The 24,640-nt window shown below is 37.6% G+C and overlaps 5 protein-coding genes and 1 pseudogene across 6 annotated transcripts in view; 3 read left to right on the top strand and 3 right to left on the bottom strand.

Annotated features, from left to right (window-relative positions):
- Window positions 1–251: 251 nt before the first annotated feature.
- Window positions 252–7,416, top strand: LOC116304773 (uncharacterized). Its single transcript, XM_089036815.1, has 5 exons — window positions 252–306; window positions 488–634; window positions 732–1,934; window positions 4,637–5,227; window positions 5,597–7,416. Exons 1-5 carry the CDS (start codon window positions 291–293, stop codon window positions 7,414–7,416), a joined length of 3,777 nt encoding a protein of 1,258 aa, XP_088892941.1. The 5' UTR covers window positions 252–290.
- A 744-nt stretch (window positions 7,417–8,160) lies between these two features.
- Window positions 8,161–9,905, bottom strand: LOC148907208 (uncharacterized). The gene has a single exon (XM_089036269.1). It carries the CDS (start codon window positions 9,903–9,905, stop codon window positions 8,376–8,378), a length of 1,530 nt encoding a protein of 509 aa, XP_088892395.1. The 3' UTR covers window positions 8,161–8,375.
- A 135-nt stretch (window positions 9,906–10,040) lies between these two features.
- On the bottom strand, window positions 10,041–12,103 carry LOC148907207 (uncharacterized; annotated as a pseudogene). The gene is made up of 4 exons (XR_016121051.1): window positions 11,975–12,103; window positions 11,016–11,388; window positions 10,435–10,697; window positions 10,041–10,235 (listed from the first exon to the last, which is right to left on the bottom strand). The product of XR_016121051.1 is annotated as an uncharacterized LOC148907207 (transcript).
- Window positions 12,104–12,284: 181 nt separating this feature from the next.
- Window positions 12,285–24,640, bottom strand: part of LOC116297805 (uncharacterized) — a 35,955-nt gene continuing 23,599 nt past the window's right edge. The window contains exon 3 of the transcript XR_016121052.1: window positions 12,285–12,386. The gene's annotated coding sequence lies outside the window, so the exon portion shown is untranslated. The remainder of the gene's footprint in view (window positions 12,387–24,640) is intronic.
- On the top strand, window positions 12,566–17,951 carry LOC116293253 (uncharacterized). The gene is made up of 8 exons (XM_089036270.1): window positions 12,566–12,901; window positions 12,983–13,066; window positions 14,829–14,867; window positions 15,052–15,255; window positions 15,744–16,091; window positions 16,377–16,548; window positions 17,291–17,388; window positions 17,557–17,951. Exons 1-8 carry the CDS (start codon window positions 12,767–12,769, stop codon window positions 17,857–17,859), a joined length of 1,383 nt encoding a protein of 460 aa, XP_088892396.1. The 5' UTR covers window positions 12,566–12,766; the 3' UTR covers window positions 17,860–17,951.
- LOC116293254 (uncharacterized) overlaps window positions 22,845–24,640 on the top strand; it is a 2,188-nt gene continuing 392 nt past the window's right edge. Inside the window, exons 1-4 of the mRNA XM_031700655.2 lie at window positions 22,845–23,399; window positions 23,493–23,558; window positions 23,637–23,774; window positions 23,853–24,640. The exon at window positions 23,853–24,640 is cut by the window's right edge and continues 392 nt beyond it. Coding sequence (XP_031556515.2) covers window positions 23,298–23,399; window positions 23,493–23,558; window positions 23,637–23,774; window positions 23,853–24,512 — 966 coding nt within the window. The 5' untranslated portion in view covers window positions 22,845–23,297 and the 3' untranslated portion in view covers window positions 24,513–24,640. The remainder of the gene's footprint in view (window positions 23,400–23,492; window positions 23,559–23,636; window positions 23,775–23,852) is intronic.

Below are 24,640 nucleotides of genomic sequence, written 5' to 3'. Positions count from 1 at the left end.
TTGATCCAATAGGCCTTTTGCAGCTAGAGATCACGTGCTTGGATACCGCATAGCAACGCCATACTGGAGAGCAAGCTCTCCAGTAAACAACAGAGATCTAAAGGTCATACAAGCGTGCTTTCAAACAAAGAATTATAGTTAATACAAGCCCAAGAGCATTCCGTTTCTAGATATTCAGTTAATACAACTCGAACTTGTCTGTAAAGTGAGGGTTCTAAGTGGAATTCGTCGCGGTTTGGAGATGAGTTCGTCGCTTTTGCGGCCGGCTTCGGCGTCGGAGTAGAAACAAAATGGCTGCTAACGAAGGTATGTCTGAAAAAAACTATCTTTTAAACAAACTAATCGGCGGCTTTTTATGATAAAAAAACGAAGAAGTTAACTTCATACTAAAGAGGGTTTAAATGGAAAGAGAAATTCGAGTCCATACCACTACTATGATTGATATTTTTACTTAAACTTTTGGGTCTTTTTTGTTTGTTTACACCAGCCGAAAACTCTTCACAAGATATAAGTTCCCTGCCTGAGTTAACCTTTGCGTTCGTGGAAAATTACGCAAAAGACAAGTCTGGTTGTAAGAGTACTTCTAAAGCTTACAAGTTTTTTGCCGAGCCTGGATATTTACATGATATTAAAGGTAAATTACCCATTGGTTGTTTGAATTATTGTATACCTCTGATATAGCTTCTTGAGTTCACTCTCTTATTGTATTCGTTTTGTTCTTTTGTTAATAGTTGCCTATGATTTGGATTCTGCGGTAATAAATGCCCGATGCTACCGCTCAATGAAAAAGAACGAGCCTCCACATATACTCCAAGCTAAAATCAAGTTGACTGACTGCTCAGCTTCTGGGAGATGCTCATGTGTAGCTGGCATAGGTGGATACTGCCATCATGTAGTTGGTCTTCTTTACTACATTGCCCAAGGCAAACAGCTTGGTCTCCGCTCTGTCCCTGACTCCTTAACATGTACTAGCATGCCCCAAAGATGGAGTATTCCAAGAGGTAAAAAGATTGAGCAGAAAGAAATCCAAGACATCTTGGTCAAAAAACCAAAAATAGGTGCAAATTATAGCAAATTCATAAAGAGCACTCTTTACTCTCCATCAGAGGTTTACAGAATGACAAAAGAAGACTTTGATAACTTCGAAACTAAACCACTGATAGCTAGTATACTCCCAAGTGCAGAGAACCTTGCAAGCATTTCATTTGTGCAATGTAAATTTGGTAAAGTTCCCAAAGGCTCAATTATTTCCTATCAACAAAAACTGTCCCAGGACTATGTCATAAATGATTTTAGCTGCACTAACTTTCCAAAGCTACCTTTGGATTCTGCTGAAAGCAGATTTGAGAACAATTTCTCAAGTTGCCTGACTCAACAGCAGCAAGCTTCCTTGGATGCACTGAGGGTAAGCACAGAGGCATCACTTGACATCCAGGAGAAGACAATGACTCAAAGTGCAAACAATCTGTGGCACGTGTTGAGAAGCAAACGCATTACCGCCAGTAAGTTTGGAATTGTTGCAAAAAGAGTAAGAGATTTTGAAAACTTGGTAATACAGCTCAATCCATCTCGCCATGTTGTAACTGCACCTATGAGAAGGGGAATTGAAATGGAACCAACAGCTGCAATGACCTATGCTAACAACTTGAAGGGTGGATCAGTTACTTTATTTCCATCCGGTCTAATCATCCATCCTAAATGTCCATGGCTGGGTTGCAGCCCCGACCGTAAGGTGTATGACCTAGAGGCAGTTCAGAATGGCTCCAATCCTTTTGGGCTGTTGGAAATCAAGGTTGTAAAGGAGAGGGAGACTGACTTTGGCAATGTCAGATACCTTACCAATGATCCTATCACCAATGAATACTCTTTAAAGAAAACTGATATCTACTATTATCAAGTACAGTGCCAGCTAGCCCTGACTGGCCTTGAATGGTGTGATCCTTGATGCTTCATCGTTCTGAACTAATAAACAATACTCAAGAGAATTCCATTGATTCTTGAAGGTTATAGAAATGAGTGTTAATATACTATAAAATATAAAAGGGAAAACAACCGTTGAAGGGAAAGCTTATTTTTTGTAAACCAATACGAAGATGGAAGCGAAGAGTGATTTTGGTAAGTTTAATCATCTATTTTATTTCATTATTTCGATACTGTTTACTTTTTATCATTACGTCTCTTAATTAAAATAATTTTATCATAGATTGTGATAGCTGTGAAAAAGTTGTTCGCACGACGGAGAGTGGAGCGTGCTTACAACCACACTGTAAATCGGAAAGAGCTGATTTAGCCCCAGAAAGTCAAATTAGCCCCAAAAATCAAAGGAGCTATTTTGACCCATTTGGGGTCGTTTCGACAAAAAGGGGCTAAAACAGCCCCATGACTAGCCAATCCAGCCCCAAGGAATTATAAAATGGCCCCACCACTTTTCATATTGGCCCCAGGTGTGGTCAATTTGATAGGAAAAGGGACTGTTTTGGCCGCAGAGGAAATCGCATAATAATACCTACAGATCAGCATTAAAGATCAATAAGTAACACCGACTGAAAATACATTTCAGCCCTTTTTGGTCTTATTCTGCTCTCATGGGGCTATAATCGCACCTCTGAGAGACCATTTCAGCGCTTCAAAAGATCATTGACTAAGTTATGTGCTGTTTCTAGCATAAAAAACCTTAGCCAATCCTTGAGGGAAGCTGATACTTAAGGCAAGAGTCATCTATTGTGAAAGCAAATTTTTTCTGTGCTATTTTAGTTGCTGACTTAATAGCGCATTATATAAGTGCACATCTTAGACTATGACCTTGGCTTCCTGTGCCATGGAATTCAAATGCAGATCAAATAAATAAATAAACCTTATTAGCTAACAATCTATTTCAGTCCTTTCTTAGTCCTGCTTTTTTCTTTGGTTCTACAACCCCTCTGAGAATCATTTCAACTCCTTGGGAGTTGAAATAGCCCCATGCAATTATCCACTTATATTTGGCTCACTTTAGATATGCTTGGCATGTATGTGGTGCTCTAACCTAAAGCCAGTAACAATTTACTGCAACTGTTCTGCACCCATGATGCACCATGTACTGATAAAATTAGTTAACAAGCGCATAATTTTTTTAGCCCTTGTTGGTACTAAAATGCTCATAAGGGGCCATATTTAACCTATTTAGGAATTAAAGTCCATTCACTTTGAAACATTTGATCAGCACTGCTCGGGGGTGCAGCAAGATGTCAAACAATGGGGGCAATGCACCATTTCCCACCAAATCCACAGGAAGCCCACACGAATTAACTAAATTTTGGTAACCCCTTCTCTATGCCACACTCTGCTCTTTTTAGTACAATTCTGCACATATACAGTAAACCTTATTCTAGCAAAATAACAATAAAAATTTAATTATTCAAATAAATTATTCAAATTTGCTCATTATAAATGTCAACATCCAATTTAGGACAAACACAGTGCATTCCTTCCACTCCAATTGGTCTATTTATATGCATGGGTCTGTAACTTATCAGACTGCTTTGTCTTATCACCCTTGCAATGTTGGGAATTACATTCCCTACCCTAAAAGCATGGAAATGGGCTTCATAGTTTAAAGTGGGGATGTTTTTTATAACAAAAAGCAAATTGTTATCATTAAGGGGTCTCCCACTTAAAAAACAAATTTTCTCAATAACTGAGAACTCGGGCAGAACTCCATCATAGCCAGTGTGAACAACTGCTCCTTGGCGGTATTTTGTTCCATGCACCTTACACCAAGTTGTCCTGAAGTGGAAAATTTTTATATTTAATTTAATCTTAAAATTTTAATTTTATCAATCCTATATGTATAGTTTAATAAAGGAGTAGGAGTGTGTTATCAGGTTCAAAGGCAAAGCCAATTGTTTCAGACCTGATAAAACATGATCTACGAGTTTATTAAACTACTTTAAAAATTCATGTTGGAATGTGCTCAAATTCATGCTGGGATGGGTACTTTCTTTTGCCTTCAGCTGGTAAGTTGATATCTTTATATAAAGATTTTAAAATCTTTATAAAGGACCAGCTATTAGTTATGAAACTGCATGCACATGATGGAATTCTTTAAGATTATTGTACCTAATGCTTATTATTATTCATAAGTTTTTGAACTTAAAATCAATCAAGTGTAAGTGTAAGAAATATATTTACATACTCATGAACTATTTCATCAAGCCTTAGATTGTGCACTTGTTCTTGAAGGAAATTTAAGTAGCCAGTTGCTTGTGCTTCTTTTTGGGTCCCTAACAATCAAAGCAGAAATTGAGGTTAGGAAAATGTTTCATACATTGTATAATTTCTCATAGCCTTAAGGTTATATGATGTACCTGGTCCTAATAGCGGAGCGCAGTCGTGACGTCACGAAATTGTGACCCCTGCTGAGATTCGGACAAACAAATCAGCCTTTAAGAGATGGCATGGCGGCAACTTCGAAAATTACGTCGAGTTTTATCACTGTTCTCAATGAAAATGATGGCGTTCCTGGTTCAAAATTTGAAAGCGAGCCGGATAACTATACATTAGAGCAGCTGAAACGTTGGCTGAAATGCAGAGGGTTGAAACTTAGCGGTAAACGAAGCGATTTAATTCGCACGCGTGAATAATTGTTTATCGTCAGGCAATAATCATGTTCTCGATCCAAGTATTGATGATGGAAAATGGTTTGAAGCCAAAGCTTTACGAGAAAAAACAGGAGATGATGTAAAGAAACCAAATTTACGAAAGATCCCAGACATACCAAATTCCGGATGGAAGAAATTCCCGGCATACGACATACCACCGCAGTTTAACTACGGCCACGTGCACTACTATGGCTTGGAATCCCTTCCATCAAGCAACGAGGAAGAGAACGACGACAACGAGAGCCATGGACTTGGCCACATGACTGATAAACCCTTTAAAAACGGACGAAAATACGTAGAATCCGGCTTTGTGCATGATATAACAGACAACAAGAACGACGATTACTACTTTCTACGCGCTCATGTCTGGCCTTCTATGCGAAATGATTACCCTCATAATGTCACGATTGTTTTATCTAGTATTAGTGGTGCCGTTGTGCATGCGATGTGCAATCCATGTAAAGTCTCCCAGCTAGGTCGCTGTAGCCACATTATAGCAGTTCTCCTTCACCTTACTGACCACGTAAAGGCAAACAGGTTCACCGTATCAACACCATGTACCAGTAAGGAATGTTCATGGAACAAGGGTAAAAAACGCAAGAAAAATCCCCAAAGACTTTCTGAGACTAATTATCCTTCAAAGAAAAAGAAAAGCTGAATAAAGGTAATCGAGTTCGATCCTCGACCACCACAATACAGATTCGTGACAGAAAAGCACTTAAATGCTTTATTTAGAAACATCGAAAAGGACTGTAGTCGCACGGGGAAAAGTTCTATGTGGACAACACAGTTAAAGCTGAAGTATGCCGATTACAAGCTGGAGGACATAGATTTATCTGTGTTGGAAGAGCAGCTTAAGGTCCTCGAATGCAACATCACTCCACCATCCCTCATGCAAATACAAGGCACTGAAGCTCAAAGCAAAAGTGAAATGTGGCAGTCAGAAAGGTGGCTATGACTTACAGCATCTAAATGCATTGAAGCATTTAGAGTCGGAAAGTTAGTCCTTGATGACTCAAGCACTGCTTTGATCAGATGTAAGAAGTTCATATGTTCTTACATTTGGAACTTAGTTTCTCCAAATTATCAGTCGGTTTGGATGGCACGTGGACTTGAAAGTGAACTTGAAGCTGTTTCAAAGTATCAAGAACAAACCAAGCAGCAAGTAGATCCATCTGGTCTCTGGGTTAACCCAAAATTCCCTTGGCTGGCATGTTCACCTGATGGTCTAGTAGGCCCAAATGGACTCATTGAGATCAAATCCTTGAAAATTTTTAGTGATCATACCATCAAAGCTGTTTCAGAGGATTATAGTGTGGTTCCTAAGGAGGTACTAGGCAGACAGTGTTTTAACATCAAGGATAAGCAGTGCTATTTGAAGCACACACACAACTACTTCTACCAAGTACAGATGCAACTACTTGTCACTGAGAGAGAATTTTGTGACTTTGTTTTGTATGCAAAGGATGGTCCTGTTTCAATTGAGAGGATAACAAGAGATGATCAACTGATTTCAGATATATTGGTGAACCTCACAGCCTTATGGAAAAAAGTTATTGCTCCAGAGATCTTTGAAATGAGAGTTCCCAGAGATTTGAATCCCTTCATTTTACCAGTTTTAAATCCAGTTAATATTAATCCATCCTCTGGTAGTACTAATACCCACCCGTCACAGCCTACAGTGTCACCTGGTAGTACTAATACCCACCCGTCACAGCCTACATTGTCACCCGGTAGTACTAATACCCACCCGTCACAGCCTACAGTGTCACCTGGTAGTACTGATACCCACCCATCACAGCCTACAGTGTCACCTGGTAGTACTAATACCCACCCATCACAGCCTACAGTGTCACATGGTAGTACTGATACCCACCCGTCACAGCCTACAGTGTCACATGGTAGTACTGATACCCACCCATTCCTGTCCCAGTCATCTTGTCATATTGATAACAGTTATTCCCAAGACGAAATTGACATTGCAAGCTTCCTAGCACAGTCAAAGATCCCTGATGATTTGATAGCCATACCTTGGGGAGGTATGACTAATAGAGGTTTAAGTCTTACCAACACATGCCCTCTTGACAACTGGCTCATGATTTTACAAAGTTTGGTAAAATCAAAGAAGATAAACCTTGACATTCTTAAAAGAGGAGATGCAATTAAAAGGGCACTTCATTTGATGGAACTCCACCAATTTGGAGATGCTAAATTGACATTACCTACACCACCTCTGGTAACACCTGGTGACCTATATGGCAATGAGGCAGATTACTATATGCCACTATTTAGTTCTGTTCTTACAAGTGAAGTCACAACATCATGTAACCTAGCTTCATGTCCTTCACCATGCAACACACACAAGACATGTAGCAATACACTTGGGTGTCCTTCAGGCCAAGACTATTCGTTTGAGAAATCACTATCTGAATGGCTAAATCCTGGTCCCACTCTATGTCAAAGAAAGTTCTACAGTCAGCCATCAATTGGAATTCCATGCACACAAAATATTTCAATTGATTGTAATGGAACACAGTATCTATCATGGCACTGCTCTGGTATGAGAACAAGTACAGCACGTCACTTTTGCAGTTTTGGAGATATTTTTATCTTTTCTTTGGACTTAGTCAGTAGAGCAGGCTATTTACTGGATGGACAATTTACCTATGGTTATAAAACTGAACACAAAGGAACTATATTTACACAGTGTTACATTATGGAATGGCCATCATTATATCTGTGTTTTCAACCACTTTCATGCATGGCTTGTGTATGACGGTCTTAAAGAGTACAGAAAGCCAAACTCTGGCCTTTCTATTTATAAGGCACAGCCACTTGGATATTCAATAAGCCATGTAATTTATATTGTTTAGATAATCACCAGGTTGCATTTCAGTGCATAATATCATTTCATTTTTATCATTTTTTTATAGCATCGTTTTACCTTTTGAACTTTCTTCTATGTTATAGAGTGTGTTTCATTAACTCATGAAATAAATTGTACTGATTACAGTGTAATAGCTACATAAACACAGCAGAAAACAAAGGAATGGAGTGACGTAGTGCGATAAACATGTTAAAGTGTATTTCATGAGTTTATGAAAGCCACTAATTTGTTAACACAGATATAAAACCATGTGACATTTCTTTAGTCAAATTGCTAATTCCGTATGTCAATATTACAAAAGCCTATTGTTCACTTAATCTACACCAGTGAATTTTAAAACCCAAACAGTGCTTTAACAAAGCTATATATGATGACTTGTAACATACTGTCTTTTATGCAAGCTCAGATGTATATGGCATATTAAGTACAATGACATGTACACAAGAACATTCAGTTGACCTTGAAGGGACTATCTGCACTTGCTTATGTCTGTCACAAGTCAATATTTCATTGACTTACATAAAGTCCAATGTTCAAGTGTTCTATTCATACAAATGCCTGACATGGGCAGGTCCATAGCTAGGATGGGTGAATGTGGTTGAAAATTTGCTCAACATGAACCAAATACAATCATTATACAGTATATGCCATAGAGTTGTTTTTATTTGGGAGACTTTGTTTAACAATACCCTAACAGAGACAGTTCTGTTGTAATTATTTTGATACAAACATTTTAAATTAGATAAATATTTAACTTCTTGTAGCCAAAGAGTGGGCCTTCAATGTCCTGACAGGGGTGCAGGTGCACCCTTTCATGGGCATCCCCTAGCTATGATCACATGCATGATTTACTTACATAAGACCTCTTGGAAATTAACAAGCACGCACGCAACTACCACTATTTGTGTAGCTAATGGTGCAATCGAAAGAGGGATTTTCCTTCCCACAAGCTTAAACTGTTTGAGTCTCTGATTGAATCTTTCAATGTGTATTCTCGCCTTTGCTATAACTCGTGTGTCAAGTTCTTCTTGTGCTGATAGGCTCTTTCTCCCCTTCAAAAATGAAGGAATTTTTACTTTGGCTTGGAGTGGGTACAAGTTATCTTGAACTGTAAAGCCTCTGTCAGCTAAAATAACATCCCCTGGTTGAATGTGCTTCATGATTCCACTTTCCTCAAAAATTTCAACGTCAGAAATGTCTCCCTCAAACAGATCTGATATAAAACATGCTCCTCCATTTGGTGTACATGCAATGAGACACTTAAAAGTGTTGGCGTGTTTGTACGAGGAAAAGGTATTTCCTTGTTGAGCAAAGTTCCTCGACGTTTCAACACGAAATTCTGTGCAGTCAATGCTGCATCGCACATTCTTAAGGGTCTTGAAAACCCTTGGTAGAAAGCGGCTCAATATCTGTCTCGATGGGAACATCACCGTCTCCATTTGTCGAAAAATCTTATACATCAGCTGAATAAACGTTGTAAATATTACTCTGATATAGCTATCTTTGATTTCCTTGTCGGGAGAACTGAGTAATACAGACAACGTCCTGATGGTGAATCCAGTTTTTAGCCTCAAGAGACAAATGTACAGCTTCTCTCGAGAAGACCACTTGGACATTCCTCGCTGGCACTTTACTTTTGATATCTTTCGATCTTTGTAACCCCAATATGAGATTGTTTCTAGAGGGCAAACATCATTAAGAAACTCATGAAGCATCTCAAATTGTGACGATGTGAGGCCAACAAAATGTTTCATTTGGTCTGGATGGTGCACAACGACTTCATAAGATATATTGCTTATAACTTTGGGGGCGCTAGATGAGCCAGACTGGAGCTCATTACGTAAAATCATGTTCTCGATTTTACTTGCCAGCTCGTGCTTTGTTACGTCCGTTTGTGTTGCCTTATTATTCTCTAAATAATTCCCTTCATCTTGTACAAGACAGTTCTCCTCCATAATTTCTTGATAGTCTTGACTTTCAATGGGAGTATCGTTGGTAGCACAGCACTTCTTTGTCTGCTGTTGTTCAGCCTGTTGTCGTTGTTTGGGGAGCTTTCTCTTTCGTGTTGCCTTCGCCACTCCGCTAGTCGAAAGATTCGCTTTCAACGGGTCTGGAAATTCTGTGGTCGGTCCCTTTTCTCCAGGCCAATGTTCTACACAAATATACGTGTCTTTTGTGATACATTTTACAGTGAAATCTTCGCGAGAGCAGGCATTAACCCATCGTTGGCATCTCTCAAGATCGTTCCATGGCTTCGGAAAAGGGAGAAATATCTTTTTGCCCAAATCTGCCATTTCTTTCAACGATCTGGGCAGTTTGTCAGGGTATCTCGAGTCATTTTTACACTGTCCCCAACAACAGTGTTTCGTAGTGACCATCTTGCAATGAAATCGCGATTTTTTTGGGTTGAAGCGTACTCATTCACAGTAATACACAGTGAACTATCGGTTTGTTTGTCCGAATCTCGCCGGGGGGTCTAATTATGCAAAGCTATTTTTAGTATGACTGCGCTCCGCTATTCAATTGGCTTTTCAATCAAAGGTTGACCATGGTTTGATGCAGTGAATTCACAGCACTGTCTCAGTTGGTGTCTATCAGCCATACTCCATGCAATGTTTGTAAAGTTGCCAATACTTGAAGCCAACTTCTTTATGCGACCATGCTTGGCTTCAAACCTCATGCACCAGGTTCTCACCATTGGGCGAAGCCTGAAATTAATAAAATATGCTAATAGTGTAACATTACATTTACAATTTTTCCTCAGCGTTTATACTCCCAACATTTATAAGTATTCAAGCCATAACCCCAACAAGTTGTGAGCCCAGTCATCATAACTAGTAGTTGCCATAACAAATGCCCTTAGTTTCAACCAAGATAGCAAACGGATAAAGAGCTAATTTCCTTTACCTTAACATTGTTCTTGGATAGTGTATCAAATAGTGCATTTTTGGAATTACTGATGCATTTGGGTACAACTGCACAAACATTAAGTGATGTTCTTCTATTAGGTCTGCAATGTAGCTCGCTTTGTCCACCTCTATGCAAGGTGAAAATATTATGTTCCACAATTTCTAAAAGTGTGATGTATAGGTTCCACTTTTCATCTTCACAAGGAAAATGAGCACCAATCAGGAGGGGTAGAAATCGTCCAAGGCACCACATTTGGGAAGCTGTGAGAATGATAATTAAGAAAACATAAAAAAGAAAGATAGAATGAATGAATGCATAAACGAATGAATGGATGGATTTGTAAATAAATAAAAGAAAAAAGAAAGATAGAATGAATGAATGGATTGATGGATTTGTAAATGAATGAAAGAAAAAAGGAAAGAATAGAAAGAAATATTGGAAGAATTAATTACTAAATGAAAAAAGAAAGAAAAAGAAAAAAGGAAGAAAGAAGAAATAAAAGGAAATGAAAAAGAAAGAATGACCAGGCAGAGCAATACCAAAATAGTTTTATATTTACAGTGTAGATTTAATCTTACCCCTTTGTTTAAGAGAATTGGAGTTTGAATTCATGGTGACACTTGAAATTATGGACGGCTTGTTTGAAACATCAGGGTATCCATAATCAAAGTCTTTTATCCACTGGTTTAGCTGATCCAGACTAAAATATTTCATGTCATTGATTGCATGCTTGAGAAGCTCCTTGCATTCATACTGTAGGACACCTTCAAGTATATCATGCATTGCATCTCCTGGGAGCCCACCAATGACATGAAAATACCTTGACTGATTGAGGATTGAACGATAATTGATACCATACATTGTGGTTAGGTCAATTTGGTAATCCTCAATTGCAGTGCAGTGGCCGTCATGCTCAGCTGGGGTTCGAAGTGTAAAGTCAGTTTCATGAAACTAGAATTATTTAAAAAAATCATAAATAAGCAATTAAGAAACATTATCATTACATAACAAATGAAGGGTGTACACTTAGAAGCTTCAAGCATTACATTGGTCCCATGTTTCTTGATAACAGGTCTCTTTGCAATGCAAAGTAGCTGCATACATCTTAATTGGGATCGATATTTTGGGTCAATGTTTCCCAATGTGTAATAAAAAACACCTGCCAGTATAAACAAACATGATTTACTTTTAGTCTTTCATGGGACGTTCACAATTTCTTTATAGCTCTGTAATGCACCTATCAAAGTAAACCCCATTGGACGAGAGTGCGGGCAAAATGTGGGGATTTGATAACATGTGCCCTTGAGTCAGGGATTTGATTGGAAATTTGCCTTTTAGTGGAACATCTCTTCTTTAGCCTTGTATTTTTCATTTTAGTTGATCAAAATCTGCTCCCCCTCCCTGGGGCATTTGAAAAATCTTTAAGTATTTTGTTTGTTTAAATCCCCACCCTTTGCCCGCCACCCCCCCCCTCCCCCTCACGGGGTTTACTTTGATAGAGGCATAACTTGGCTACTAGTTGTCATGGTAGCTTTACCAAGCTTGTGAGTGGAAGTTTTGCTTCCCAAGGGGTTTACCACTTCTACTTCATCATAGTACAAAATCAATTGCAAGGCTTGTGGATCTCTCGAAAAAAGAGGATGCATCGAAAACGCTTGCCCATCACAGTAGTCGGCTATCAAACCATCATGACGACGATGTGGGTTTACTACCTATATTTTAGATACGAACAATCTGTGAGCTTGTAATTAAGATAAAAAGCTAATTTTCAACACTGTCGAGCTGGTGTTATACCTTACCTGTCTTAGAATTGAGGAATCGTTTAGTATCTGTTCCAAACTTGCGAGAAAGGGAATGTCGATTACTTCCTCTTCTATGATGACTCTCCTTCTTTTCGTTCCTTGTTGACGGTGTCCGTGGTAGTGCCCTACAACTCGTTTTCTGGGTTTCTAGAAAGCAATCAAATCAAAAATAACATTTTAAAATAGGTGAAAGGCTTAGTTAAAGAAATTGCAGCTAGCTATTGCCAGAAAATCGCCTTAAATAACTTGCAGTCTTCATGGTTTCGTAAAACTATAATAAACGGTTTTCTTTTGCCATACGAGAAAGAATAATGGTGGCTGCTGGCATGAAATAATTTTACCCATGATGCACTGCGAGCTAACGCGCGCCAAAAAGAAGCAACAAACACGTGGCGGTGTATTCATTACGGAGCAAAGGTCGATTGCACGATTGGGAAATACCTCATACTTGTTTTCCGTGAACTGATATACTTACAACGAATCCAAACATCTCCTTAAATTTACGTCTTTGTTCTCTCGTACTCTTCATGCCTTGGAAGGGATTTGAAATGTCGGAATCTTCATTGCTGACCTCATCCCAGGAAACGCTTTCTGAAACTTCAGGACCGATTTTCGCTAGAAGTGCATCCCCAACAGGAACGCTAATTCTTGATAGCGATAATGTAAGCATGTGCCTCTTACTTGTAGGTTTTGTTGTTTGACGATAGTAATATACCTGTGATCATTTCTTTTAAATAATCTAGGATGAGATTGAGGATGATAGTGACAAAAAGGAAACCTCCAAAAGCCCTCCGGAAACACCAAAGAGTGCCAAGCAAAAGCCGAAGGTAAGTTTTTGTTTAAATCGTTCAAACTGACATGAATATAATAAGTGCTACAGGAGTGATTAATTTATCCTTAATTTATCAACTTGTTTTGTTGTCAAACTAAGATACTTTCTCACACAATAAGCTTTTAAATTACTTTAAGTTAAAATAAGTTAATAAGCATTTATTTGGTTTCATTTATTTTAAGTAGAATAATCTACAAGCAGCATAGGTATTTATGAAAACATGGCATAGCGACCTAAACTTCATAAAGTACTACATTTTTTCCACACAATCATTTCTTCATTGAAGTTCTTATTTATGATCGAGGTGTATACATGATGTGTGCGAGGCCTTTAGCCTTGGTATCACATCGTTAACATATGTATTGCTTGGTTATGGGTTTGGCTTCGATGTTCAAATGTTTACTTGTCCAGATTTGTGACCGATGTTTGTGCATGATGAGTGCGAGGCCCTGTGTCTCGGTATCCCATCGTACCATATGCATTGCTTGGTTTACAAATTAGGCAATTGTGCCAAAATGTAATAATATCACTGATAACATCTTAATTCCTCCTCTAGAGAATTATTTCACCTGGTGAGACAAGGAGAAGAAATGCTAGGCGCAAAAAGCAAAAAGCTTTGAAAAGAAAATTGAAACAAGATGCTAGAATGAATAGCTTTACATACATGTCAAAAGCCTGTAAAACTCTTGAGGCTAAGAACAGTGACATTCAAAAGTCATTTAATGCAACCATTGTGCAAATGAAAGCTGTTCATAAAAAGTATGAAACTCTGAAAGGCCTGCTAGATAATGTTCAATCTGAAAATCAAAGTATCAAATCAACTTTTTTTAAATCAATCAGAACTGATCAACTTATTTACATTAAAGATGAATTTGGTTCTGAATTGATTTTGGGAAAAGGAAGGTTTGGAATTTGCAAACTTATGCAGTTGCAAATAGGTGGAGAAAGCTTGAAGGTTGCTGCAAAACATTATGTAGCGGACACTAGTGAGGAAATTGTGTTTAAAGAAGCTCAGCTTTTGTTGCAACTTTCACATGAAGCATTTCCATATCTTTTTGGTGTTACACTTCTTAACTCAAATCATGTATTGGTCTTAGAATTTTGCCCAACAGCCGAGGGTAAGAGACATTCTCTTACTATGCATCAGATGCTCCAGTTGAAAAATACTGCAATTCCAGTACTTGACTGGCTTAAATTTCTAATGAAATGTGCCAATGGGTATGCTTACCTTCATTCAAAGGGTATTATTCATAATGATATAAAGGCCGATAATGTTTTGGTTATACAAGACAAATATGGGTCATCACACCCAAAGATAATAGATTTAAACAAAGCTGAGCACATAGAACAGTTAAGGCACTCATCCAAAAGAGAAATGTCTACCAGTGAGAGAGAAAAACGCAAACTTATGTATCCACATACTGATCCTGCCATATATGATGGATTTTACCTCCCTTGTAAAGAATCAGATGTATATAGTTTTGGTTATCTGACTAAGCATGTTGCTAAAGTCACTAGATCTGAATTGATATCTAGGCTGTCAACCAGCTGTATGAGTAGATATAGGAGGCCAACATTTGCCACAATAAAACAGGACATTTTGTCTATTTTGTAATAATATATTTTTGTAAGCTTGCATCTTATAAAGTGTAGAATTTATTATGTCACTGATGCACTAATAAACAAATAATTTCATTTTCACTGTTTGGAATGTAAATGTGTGTTGTTTTTTCCCCCTTGTTATATCTATTATTTAGATGATGAACTGGATTTCAAAGTTTGAGCTTCCAACACGAGTGAGTAAAAAGTTCATTCAGTATAATCAGGGATGCAGGGTTCTTCATTCTATATGTGCTAATGTGCTTTAGTATGTTAAGGTGATGTCATTGAAAAATATTGGTATGCTCTCTTTATGCAGTGCACAACTGAACAGCAGGAGATTCCCACTTACACATTTCTAACATTAATTTTCTTTGCCAGTTCTTTGCATCAGTGGAATTGGGTATCAAATCTAGAAGGTTGAGTGCAAATATGGTAAATGAAATGATAAGGGATGTTTGCACCAACCTTCTAAGCCATACAGATCGTGTTAACAAGGCTGAGCGGGTCCAAATAGCAAAGCTGCTTATAGAAAAGTATCCATTCATGGCTGACAAAGCTGTTCTTGATGGTGCAACACCATGGGTAAGTAGCTTTTTTCCAAGAGTGTTTTGTTGGTTTATCTATAAATGCCTATCCAAAGTTGAAATTGATTTCATAGATTTCATGCACATTGAATTTCATATCGCATTGTTTATTAAATTGACAATTACTGTATCAAATTCAGGAAAGGCCTTTTGTATAGAATTAGTATAGTCTATTGTCTATTTGGCAGCCGATTTTCAGTCCATCGCACAAATGAAATGCATAAAAAAGATTAGTTCTTAAGGCTTTAAAATTTTATTTATATGTTTTTAAGTACAAAATGATAGAAAATAATTGTTTTGGCCGTGTTGCCATAGCGACTTAATTCGATACTCCTATGGAGTACAATTAACGCTATAATTGTACTCCTCTCGACCAATCAGAGTCGAGTGATTTTGTTGAGTGTACTATAAGAAAAGTAATTGTACAAAATATGAAATTTTAGAATTTTTTCAAAATTGATTTTTTTTACCTTTTTTCACAAACAGGGCTCCCTTGAAATTAAAATTTTCAATCGAAGGAAAAAACTACAAAAAACCAAGCGTGTTGCAGAGATTGGAGAGGAGGGCGATGGACCAGCCAAAAAGAAGAAAAGGACAACAAAAGAGAATTTGTGGTGTGTTAAACCACAGATCCCTGAAGGAGAGACGTTAGTAACGTTAAAAAAAGAGGCAGGGATTTTGAGGCAAGAAGTAAAAAAGAGACCGAAGGATGTAAAGCTGAACCAGGATTTCATGAAGAAGACATACTGTGTTCGCCGACATGAAATCCTAGAAAATCCCAGTCCTGTGGAAGAGGTTTTGGAACTCTACCCACCTCTTCAACAGTTTGTTCATGTAAGTTAGCAAATATTTTTTTAGCCTGATAATACTTCAGTTTTGATTTCTATTGCTCAGCCAACAGTTTGAATTTTCATGCATTCCAGGAAAAGTCTGTGGAAATTTGAATATTTTTAAAGAATGCACAACTTAAACAATGCAAGGACTTCAAATTCCATGGATGTCACTGGACTGCAAGAATACTGAAAGTGATTATATACCAAATCACGGCAAAGGCTGAGCAACAGAGAACTTTAAACTGGAGTATTATGAACGTAATACCATTGTTGTTGATCTTTATAGATAAGAGCCGAGTTTTCCAGGATTTTTGGGGATCAAGAAGTTGCTGAATTCCATGAAAAATTTAGAAGCTGGAAAACAAAGATCCTTGACTATGCTAAGACAAGGAAAGAGCTTTCAAATTTGATGAGGGAGCTTGAAACTGCTCTCACGCAAGAAGACAGTGATGCCACAGGTAAATTCTACTTTTCTCAAAAAGTGATCAAATATTTCTTGAAATTAATGGTAACCACTTTCTTTGAAGTGCGCCCCTTGAAGGTTGAAGTCTAGTTCACCAACTAGCATTTTAATGGCCATCATTCAAAGATCTGAATATTAAATTGAACAATAAATTCTTATTTTAATGGTGATTTTAGAAATTAAATATTTTGTTCTTCTACTTCTCTAAAATGTTTAATTCAGTCTAAAATCTAGATCAAGAAAAGAATTTATAATTTTCAATTTCAGCTCTTTGATCGACTGGAGTCCAAATGGGTAATACTGACTAATAGCGACCCAAAAGATCAACAGTTGGTCCAAATGCTAGTTGGCAAATTGAGACTAAGTGACAGTGGTTACAGTATCACTGCACACTACCAAGCATCAATGCATGATTGGCAGAGTGGAAACATCACAGTTATTTTTGTTTCTGTTTGCATGCAAAATGGGTAATGATGTTATCTGCTGACTTTCTTACACTGTCATTAAGACTTGATCTCTGCTGACACTCTTATCATGATGTAGTAAAACCATATCATAATAGAACCCAAAGGGCCAAGTTTTACTTACTTTTGCATGTGTTAAATTTGTCAGTGGTAACATCAGTAAACAGTATAGCCAACAGAAATATTGATTCACATACAGGTGAATGTCTGTATGTCTCCCTGTCTAGTTTAGAGTATTTCTAATCCCTTTCTTCATACTATTGTGATTATTAGAGTTTCAGTGCAGAGCTGCATTCATGGCCCTGAATGAGTGCTTAAAGGTTAGAAAGGGAAAGAAGCATCACCAAGACCAAGTATTCACTGTTCTTGAGGTATGTATTATTGCAATGTGAAACTATGGATCTTAAAGAAAACAAGTAGAAAAATTATCGCAATTGTGCATGAATATATTTGTCAAATGTTTTATTTCTGTTAAACCTCATCGCTTTCTTAAGTTTTTTTTGCTGTATCTGAATATATTTCTACCTTTGATCTTTCAGCGAGAAAACCCCATTGATGAGGAGATAAGACGTTATGTACAGCTTCAAGTAGTTGCTGTAGGTGAGTTGTTCGACATGGACAATCTGTACATAGTTTGCGAAGGAATGATTCTTTGTGTAATTCCTCACAAGAGAATCATCGATGCTATCCTGGCATTGCTTGCTTCCTTTTATATTTTTAACATGGAATATAAAGAAGGAAGCAACATTCTGTCTTTCCTGGAGCAAGCTTTGCTAGGAATTAGCAGAGGAAAGCCCCGGATTACTGTTAGTGCATTTTTTAATTCATTAACAAGTGCATGATTAGTATAGGAAATCCCATGATCTCAAGTACAATTTGGAAATTAATAGACACTCGTAATGTTTTGAAAACATTACGAGTGTTTATTAATTCCAAATTGTACGAGAAGATCGTGCGATTTTTTGTTTATAGTTCACTCAACAAAATTTTAGTAGAAAATGCGAATTGACGCCGTTCATCTTTGTCTATTTGGCGGACGATTTTCAGTCCATCGCGCAACTGAAATACATAAAAAATATTAGTTCTTAAGGCTTTAAAAAATTTTAAATATGTTTTTAAGTACAAAATGATAGAAATTAAATGTTCTGACATTGTTTTGGCTGTGTTGCCATAGCGACTTAACGCTATAATTGTACTCCTCTCGACCAATCAGAGTCGAGTAATTTTGTTGAGTGTACTATAATATGGCTAATAGATCATTTCAGCATTGTCCTTTGTACAATATGGCATTAGAATGAAATTCCTTGGGCAAGCCCTCAAGCAGTGCACATTAGGTCTGAATACGGGTGCAAGTTTGTTTTTTTAAAAAATATTTTATGTTCTAAAATTATTGTTAATTAATTAAAACTTGAAAGTTTCTGAGGTCATTTGCAGGCTTTTTCTGTTTTTCTACCCCTAAGAGAGAAACTCACTGTCTAAAAATGCCTCCAAAATATATAATATATTTTTCCGAGTTCCCAAGGAATGCCTGCTGCCGCGCACAAAAGAAGCATTTCCACAGGGTTACCCACAATTGTATGTGATATATTCATACCAGTAATTACCAAAACAGCTCGTGGAAATTCTAAGTAGTTTGGACTAGCAAGGTCGACAATTCTTGCTTTCTCATTGGCATTTATGAATATCTTACTTGCAATTGAGGCTAACCCTGTGCAAATACATCTGCAGCAAAGCAGTCATGTAAAATTTCTGCAGTCATGTATTGAATTTAAAAAGGGTCTATTGCCATTGTAAAACTTATAAGAGTTTAAGAAGCCTATTCTTTGAGTCAGAAAATCGTGGGGCCCCTGTACTTTACTGCAGGCCAACTGTCTGGCTGCAAAAATATCCCAATATTGTCATAAAGAAAGGAAAATAGATAATGAAAGCAACAGCACAGCAGCTTTATCCCCTGATCTTCTCTGGATTCAAAGAATATAGACCTGATGGCTTTTCTATGACATTCAACAATGATTGAATTACTTTTTATCCGCATGCCTATGTGTGTTATGACTTTTTGAAAGCTTTTAAAAAGTTGTTTTTATGTAGTTAAAGTTATAGTTTACAGTTTAATAGACCCTTTGCCAAAATGTATTATGCTTTTGTTTGAAGTGCAAATTTCTTGCTACTTCTTTCTCTAGAATCTTTAATTGATGTAACTGTTTTCTTAAGAGGAAATAACACCTTAGTTTTTGAAGGGTCAATGCAGAATACCACTTCTATCAGATGTCCTCGTGGTATTCATACAAACTTTCATGACATGCAGTTGCTGTGGTATTTTTCATTAATTCTTCTCAAACATTGGTATTTCCTATAACAATTTATTTCACACTACAACTTGTCCAAGTCAAACAACTTGCCTACTTCCGCTATGAAAGCTGGAATGTGAAGGTGTAAAAAGCCAAATTTTATTCCTGTTTTAGAAATGTTCTTGAGGCTATGGTGCAGTCCAAGTTATCCATTGTAGTATACTGTACCGGAAGTCAAAATTACCTGTGTTCTGATTGGTCGACCAATCAGTATGAAGTATAGCTTGACAAATATGTTTAGTTTTTGAATGTGGACATTTTGAATTTTGACTTCCGGTACAAGTCCAAATGGACAACGTGCACAGGGATGTTTCTCCTGGTAGTGAGGAAGGAGCAACAGAATTCTACCCCTGGGTTCCTGAATATAGTAATGATATTGTTACTTTGAAACTGATTATCAGAAATCAAAGAGTAATTGTATTACTGTGACTACTTAGTCAACCAAACGCAGGTTTGGATTTCCTTAGGGTGCTTTGGCTTTGAAGGTAAGTGTACAATAGCTAGATGTCATGTAACCTTTCTCATTGACAAAGAAACTTCTATTAAAGATGAATTTGAGACTTAACATTATTGGTGTGAAAAGCTGGATCAGAGTTGTCCATTTTATTATTTTATTTCATCAACCCATGTTCTTTGGAGTTAAGTTACCCCTTGAATTTACTCTTAAGTATAACTGTGTCTTCAGGACCCTACTAAAGCCACATCCTATGTAAGCATTTTAAAGTGGAAGGGTGAATCAAGCAATTAAATAGGGTCGTATTGGCACCTCCAGAAACCCTAAATCGTCATGCCTTTGGGGCATTTTGACCCCAGTAGAAGGGCTGAATTAAACAATATGAAAGGGTCGTATTGGCACATCCAGAAACTCTAAACTGTCATCCTTTAGGGCATTTTGACCCCAGTAGAAGGCCGAATCAACCAATAATATGGGTCATATCAGCTCCTCTGAAATTCATTATAGCCCCCCCAATTTTCACATCGGCCCCCCTTTTATGTCCTTTTAGCCCATTTGTGGGGTCTATTTGGCGCAACAAAAAGGGGCCAAAATAGCCCATCAAAGAAAGGGTTAATTAGCCCTTTAAAATGGTACTATATTTTACGATTTCTTTCCGATTTACAGTGCATGCGGATGCATAGTATGTCTCGAATGTTTACGATTCGTAGAGTGATTTTGGTAAGTTTAATCATCTATTTTATTTCATTATTTCGATACTGTTTACTTTTTATCATTACGTCTCTTAATTAAAATAATTTTATCATAGATTGTGATAGCTGTGAAAAAGTTGTTCGAACGACGGAGAGTGGAGCGTGCTTACAACCATGCGGATGCATAGTATGCATCGAATGTCTACAATTCGTAAAAGAAGTCGCACTTTGCCCTGTATGGTGTTGCAAGTAAGTACATATCATAATCGATCAATCACTGTTCAAAAGAAAAATTATCAATAAAGAATGTAATGGTTTTCCACAGTGTGGCATTGGTAACGAAAATCGTGTGGATAAACAAGAAGGTGGAAGATTATTTTAAAAAGATAGGTACGTAGCAACGATTTTTGTGATCAAAAAGCGCCTTACACACTTAACTTTATGATCTAAACTCTCACAACTCTCTTCTCTTTTCAAAAACTAAAAAGTTGATTTTATTTCTTTTCTTTTTGGGTTACAGGTCTTCAACGCAAGTGTTTTTTTTAAAGGATTAATAGACATCTTTTTAAACAATGTTTGTGTGTTTTTGTCTGTCTTAATTATTGAATTTTTTTATTTTTATTTTTTGCACTATAAATAACAAAATAAATGAGACAAACTTCGAAATTCAACATTGAAGCTCATGAAGTTTGCATGGAATCGAATGGAGATCACTAATAGTGGTGACATCATTCAATAAATCCATAGAGTCAGGTCGCTTATTGCTATTTTTCATATGTATTATAGAGTGACATTGCCGAAGAAACCTTTTCCAAGCTAACCCGATCTACTCTGAGTGCAAACAAAAACTTTTTCACCACGATTTTGCCTGAAAAAACGACCACCTTGATTGATGCCAGTGACTGGAATAAACACAAACCGAATCGGTTATGACGGAATAAACTTTGCAAGGGATGGACTGACATTTTGTACAATTACCTGAAGAAGTCAAACCCATGTTGTCCACTTTTCTTTAAATGGCACAAAGCCAAATGTTTCTCTGGGAGAAAAAAATACAGCCAAATTCTGTTTTATTGCAAACGGTTCTTGCTCATCCAAACACTGTCCACTGAAATTTAAAATATTTATGCTTTCGAGTGAGGAGAACAAGCGAATTCTTCATATCCATTACATGGGGAACGTCCTGCACGACATGAGTGAAAGACGGGCTCGGCCAATTGCAGGAGAACTGAGAACACAAGTTGTAGATGATTTCAAAAATTAAGGGAAGAAACCTTCAACATATTTCAATGAAAAAATCAACAATCTCGATGAGCGTTTGTTTAGCGCTGGCAACTGGACGGGAGTTGGTTCAAGCCCCAAAGTCGTACAGCAAATTGCAAGCGAGGCAAGACGTTCTCTGCCACTGGATGATAATCCAATAACCTCATTGGAAATGATGAAAACGCAGTTTGTAGATGAGGCGTCCAAAGCTACTAAAATCAAAGGCTACATTCAATACATAGCCACGAGCCCTTTAGTTGTTCACCTTTGGACAGAAGGTCAAGTTCGTCTTTGGCATGACATTTGCGGGAATGACGTGGCCTTTTTGGATGCCACTGGGACTATCATTGCCGATTGGGGGGAGAACCGTGTTTTGTACTATGCGTTGGTCGTTCCTAATCCTGTGTCTGGAAGAGCCACCTTTACCTGTTGCCGAACTAATAACCAGCCGCCATAATGCTCCTACGATCCAACATCTTTTATATTGCTTTAGATAAGCCGAGGGACTGCCGTTTGGTCACAACAAAGTAAGAATGCCACGCCAAATTGTTAGCGACCAAGGAAAAGCAATACTGATGGCCTGTCTCCAAGAATGCAATAAAGAAACGATGGGAGCCTTCCTAGACCGTGTTTGGAAGACTGTTCATCTAAAATCCAAAGGCAACGGGCCAGATCTGATGACACCACACGTGTGCTGTAGCCATTTCATGAAGAAAGCAAGCGAGGTTTGTTAAAGAATTTGCAAAGACAATGGCGATCGATGGTTTTCTTTTATGATGTACTCGGTTTCTTTCTCTTCTTGTGAATTCTCGCACGTTTGAAGAATTCAAAGAAATTCTAGCCGATACATCCCTTCTACTCTTTACTCCAAAGATGTGTTCAGAAGTTAAAAAGGCATACACACGAGTACGAAATAAAATCGACTGCCTAAATAACGAAGTTTTTCGTACTAAGTTATGATAGTCTCCTTGCAAATGTAGTTGCTGAAATATCGGTCTCACCCAAACGCTTCTTGGTCTTCTTCTCTGTATTTCATTCCTCGGTATTTGTATTATCATATATAAACCCAGAAAAACTAACAATAACCCAAATATTTCAATATCGGCAGCCATATTTTTTATATAAACAAGCACTACTGCGTATCTTAATTTACTTGCGTTTGCGTTGCTTGTGCGAAGCAGGCTTTAAAGTGCCCCTAATGTCTAATCACAGGCCTTATGTAAGTTGAAGATATATTCATAAAAAACATCTGTTTTGACTTGATTCTAATCTGGATTTTCTTAAAATTTTGAAATACTTTTATAGGTCTTGCGATGCAGGGAAGTTTACGACTCCAGTCTCGACTAGGGATTATGCGAACCTTTGCATATGAATGTCTTAATTGTGGTTAAGCATTTTTTGCAGAAGAAGTTTGCTACAACATCAACGGGAGAGGCACAGTAGTTGTCGAGATATTTTATGCCCCAATTGTGAAAGGAATATCACTCGAAAACATCATCTGAAAAGACACCAAGCTAATTGTAATGGTGGCTCTTCAAAGAGGAAGCTGGAGGATAAAGAAAACTCTTTACCCTAAAAAAAAAAAACAACAGAAAACGAGTGACAAAGAGATTTTTAAATATGAGGTAATTAGTAATCTTTTCCATTTCATTTAGTTTAATTATGATAACAGTCAGAAACGACTATTCATTTAAATCTTACTTTATCTTTATTTCTAGTTGAATAACATCCCAGCACAGATGTTAGAAGAGTATGATGGTGAAATCTTGGGGGATGAAGAAGAGGTAGGGGTTTGTTTTCAATTTAAATGGATAATCATTTTCCACAGCGAAATCTAATTCATTTTGAAATTTCTGTTGTAGATCAACACTGTAAACCAAGGTGGTGGTGGAGAGACAAAGGATCAGGTTTCCACCACCAACCCTTGGAGGCCACAGAAAAAAATAAAGTCATCCTTACTTGAATATCAGAGAGAAGGCTCAGGCTGGCAACTGGATGAGGTAATTTTAATTCAAGTTTGATTTGTAAGAAAGTTTGTAAAGAGTTTCACAAGTGCTAATGCTGTTCTATTTCAACAGGTATTGCACTTGGATCTGGGAGTTGTTCCCTACACTCCTCTGAAAGGTGCCTGCTATCTCCTGCTTCCCAAAAGGATCAAAGATAAAAAGGCGGTCCTGAACATCCACAACCAACACCGAAAATGTTTTCTTTGGTCGGTCTTGGCTGCAAAGTATCCCATTCATCGGCGTGATCAACCTCATCGCGTCCAACATTATATGAGGTATGAAGACGAATTAAATATGGAGGGCATCGAGTTTCCCGTAAAGATTAGTCAAGTAGGGAAAGTTGAGCGACAAAATTCTGGCCTCAGTATTAACATTTTTTGTTTTGAAAATAATGAGCTCTTCCCACTGTATATTACAAAGGATAAAAAAGAATTCCATATTAATCTATTGTTATTTTCTCAAGGTTGCCAAAGGCATTATTGCTTAATCAGGAATTTAGATCGATTGCTATCTAGTTTAACTCAAAATCATAATCGCATGTTCCACTATGTGTACTGCTTGCATGGCTTCGTCAGAGAGGATTTGTTAGGGGCCCATGAACCTCACTGTGGGCTTCATAGTGCTCAAAAGATACGCCTTCCTGATGAAAACCAGGCTACCCTGGCTTTTAAAGAAGTGGGAAAGCAACTCAAAGTCCCGTTTATTGTTTACACGGATTTTGAGTCCATTTGAGTGGGACCCGAAATACTCAACACCATCAGCCTAGTGGGTTTTGCTATACTATAGTGTCTACAGTAGACCTGTATAACAAACCCCCGGCGGTATATCGGGGAGTAGATGCAGTGGATAAATTTATAGAC

This window comes from Actinia tenebrosa, unplaced genomic scaffold (genome assembly GCF_029948245.1).
Source record: "Actinia tenebrosa isolate PJP-AT-01 unplaced genomic scaffold, QUT_ActTen_1.0 PGA_scaffold4__44_contigs__length_22323623, whole genome shotgun sequence".
NCBI classification, from domain to species: domain Eukaryota; kingdom Metazoa; phylum Cnidaria; class Anthozoa; order Actiniaria; family Actiniidae; genus Actinia; species Actinia tenebrosa.
The sequence above is the reverse complement of the archived record's forward strand: the minus strand, read 5'-3'. Positions and strand labels throughout refer to the sequence as shown.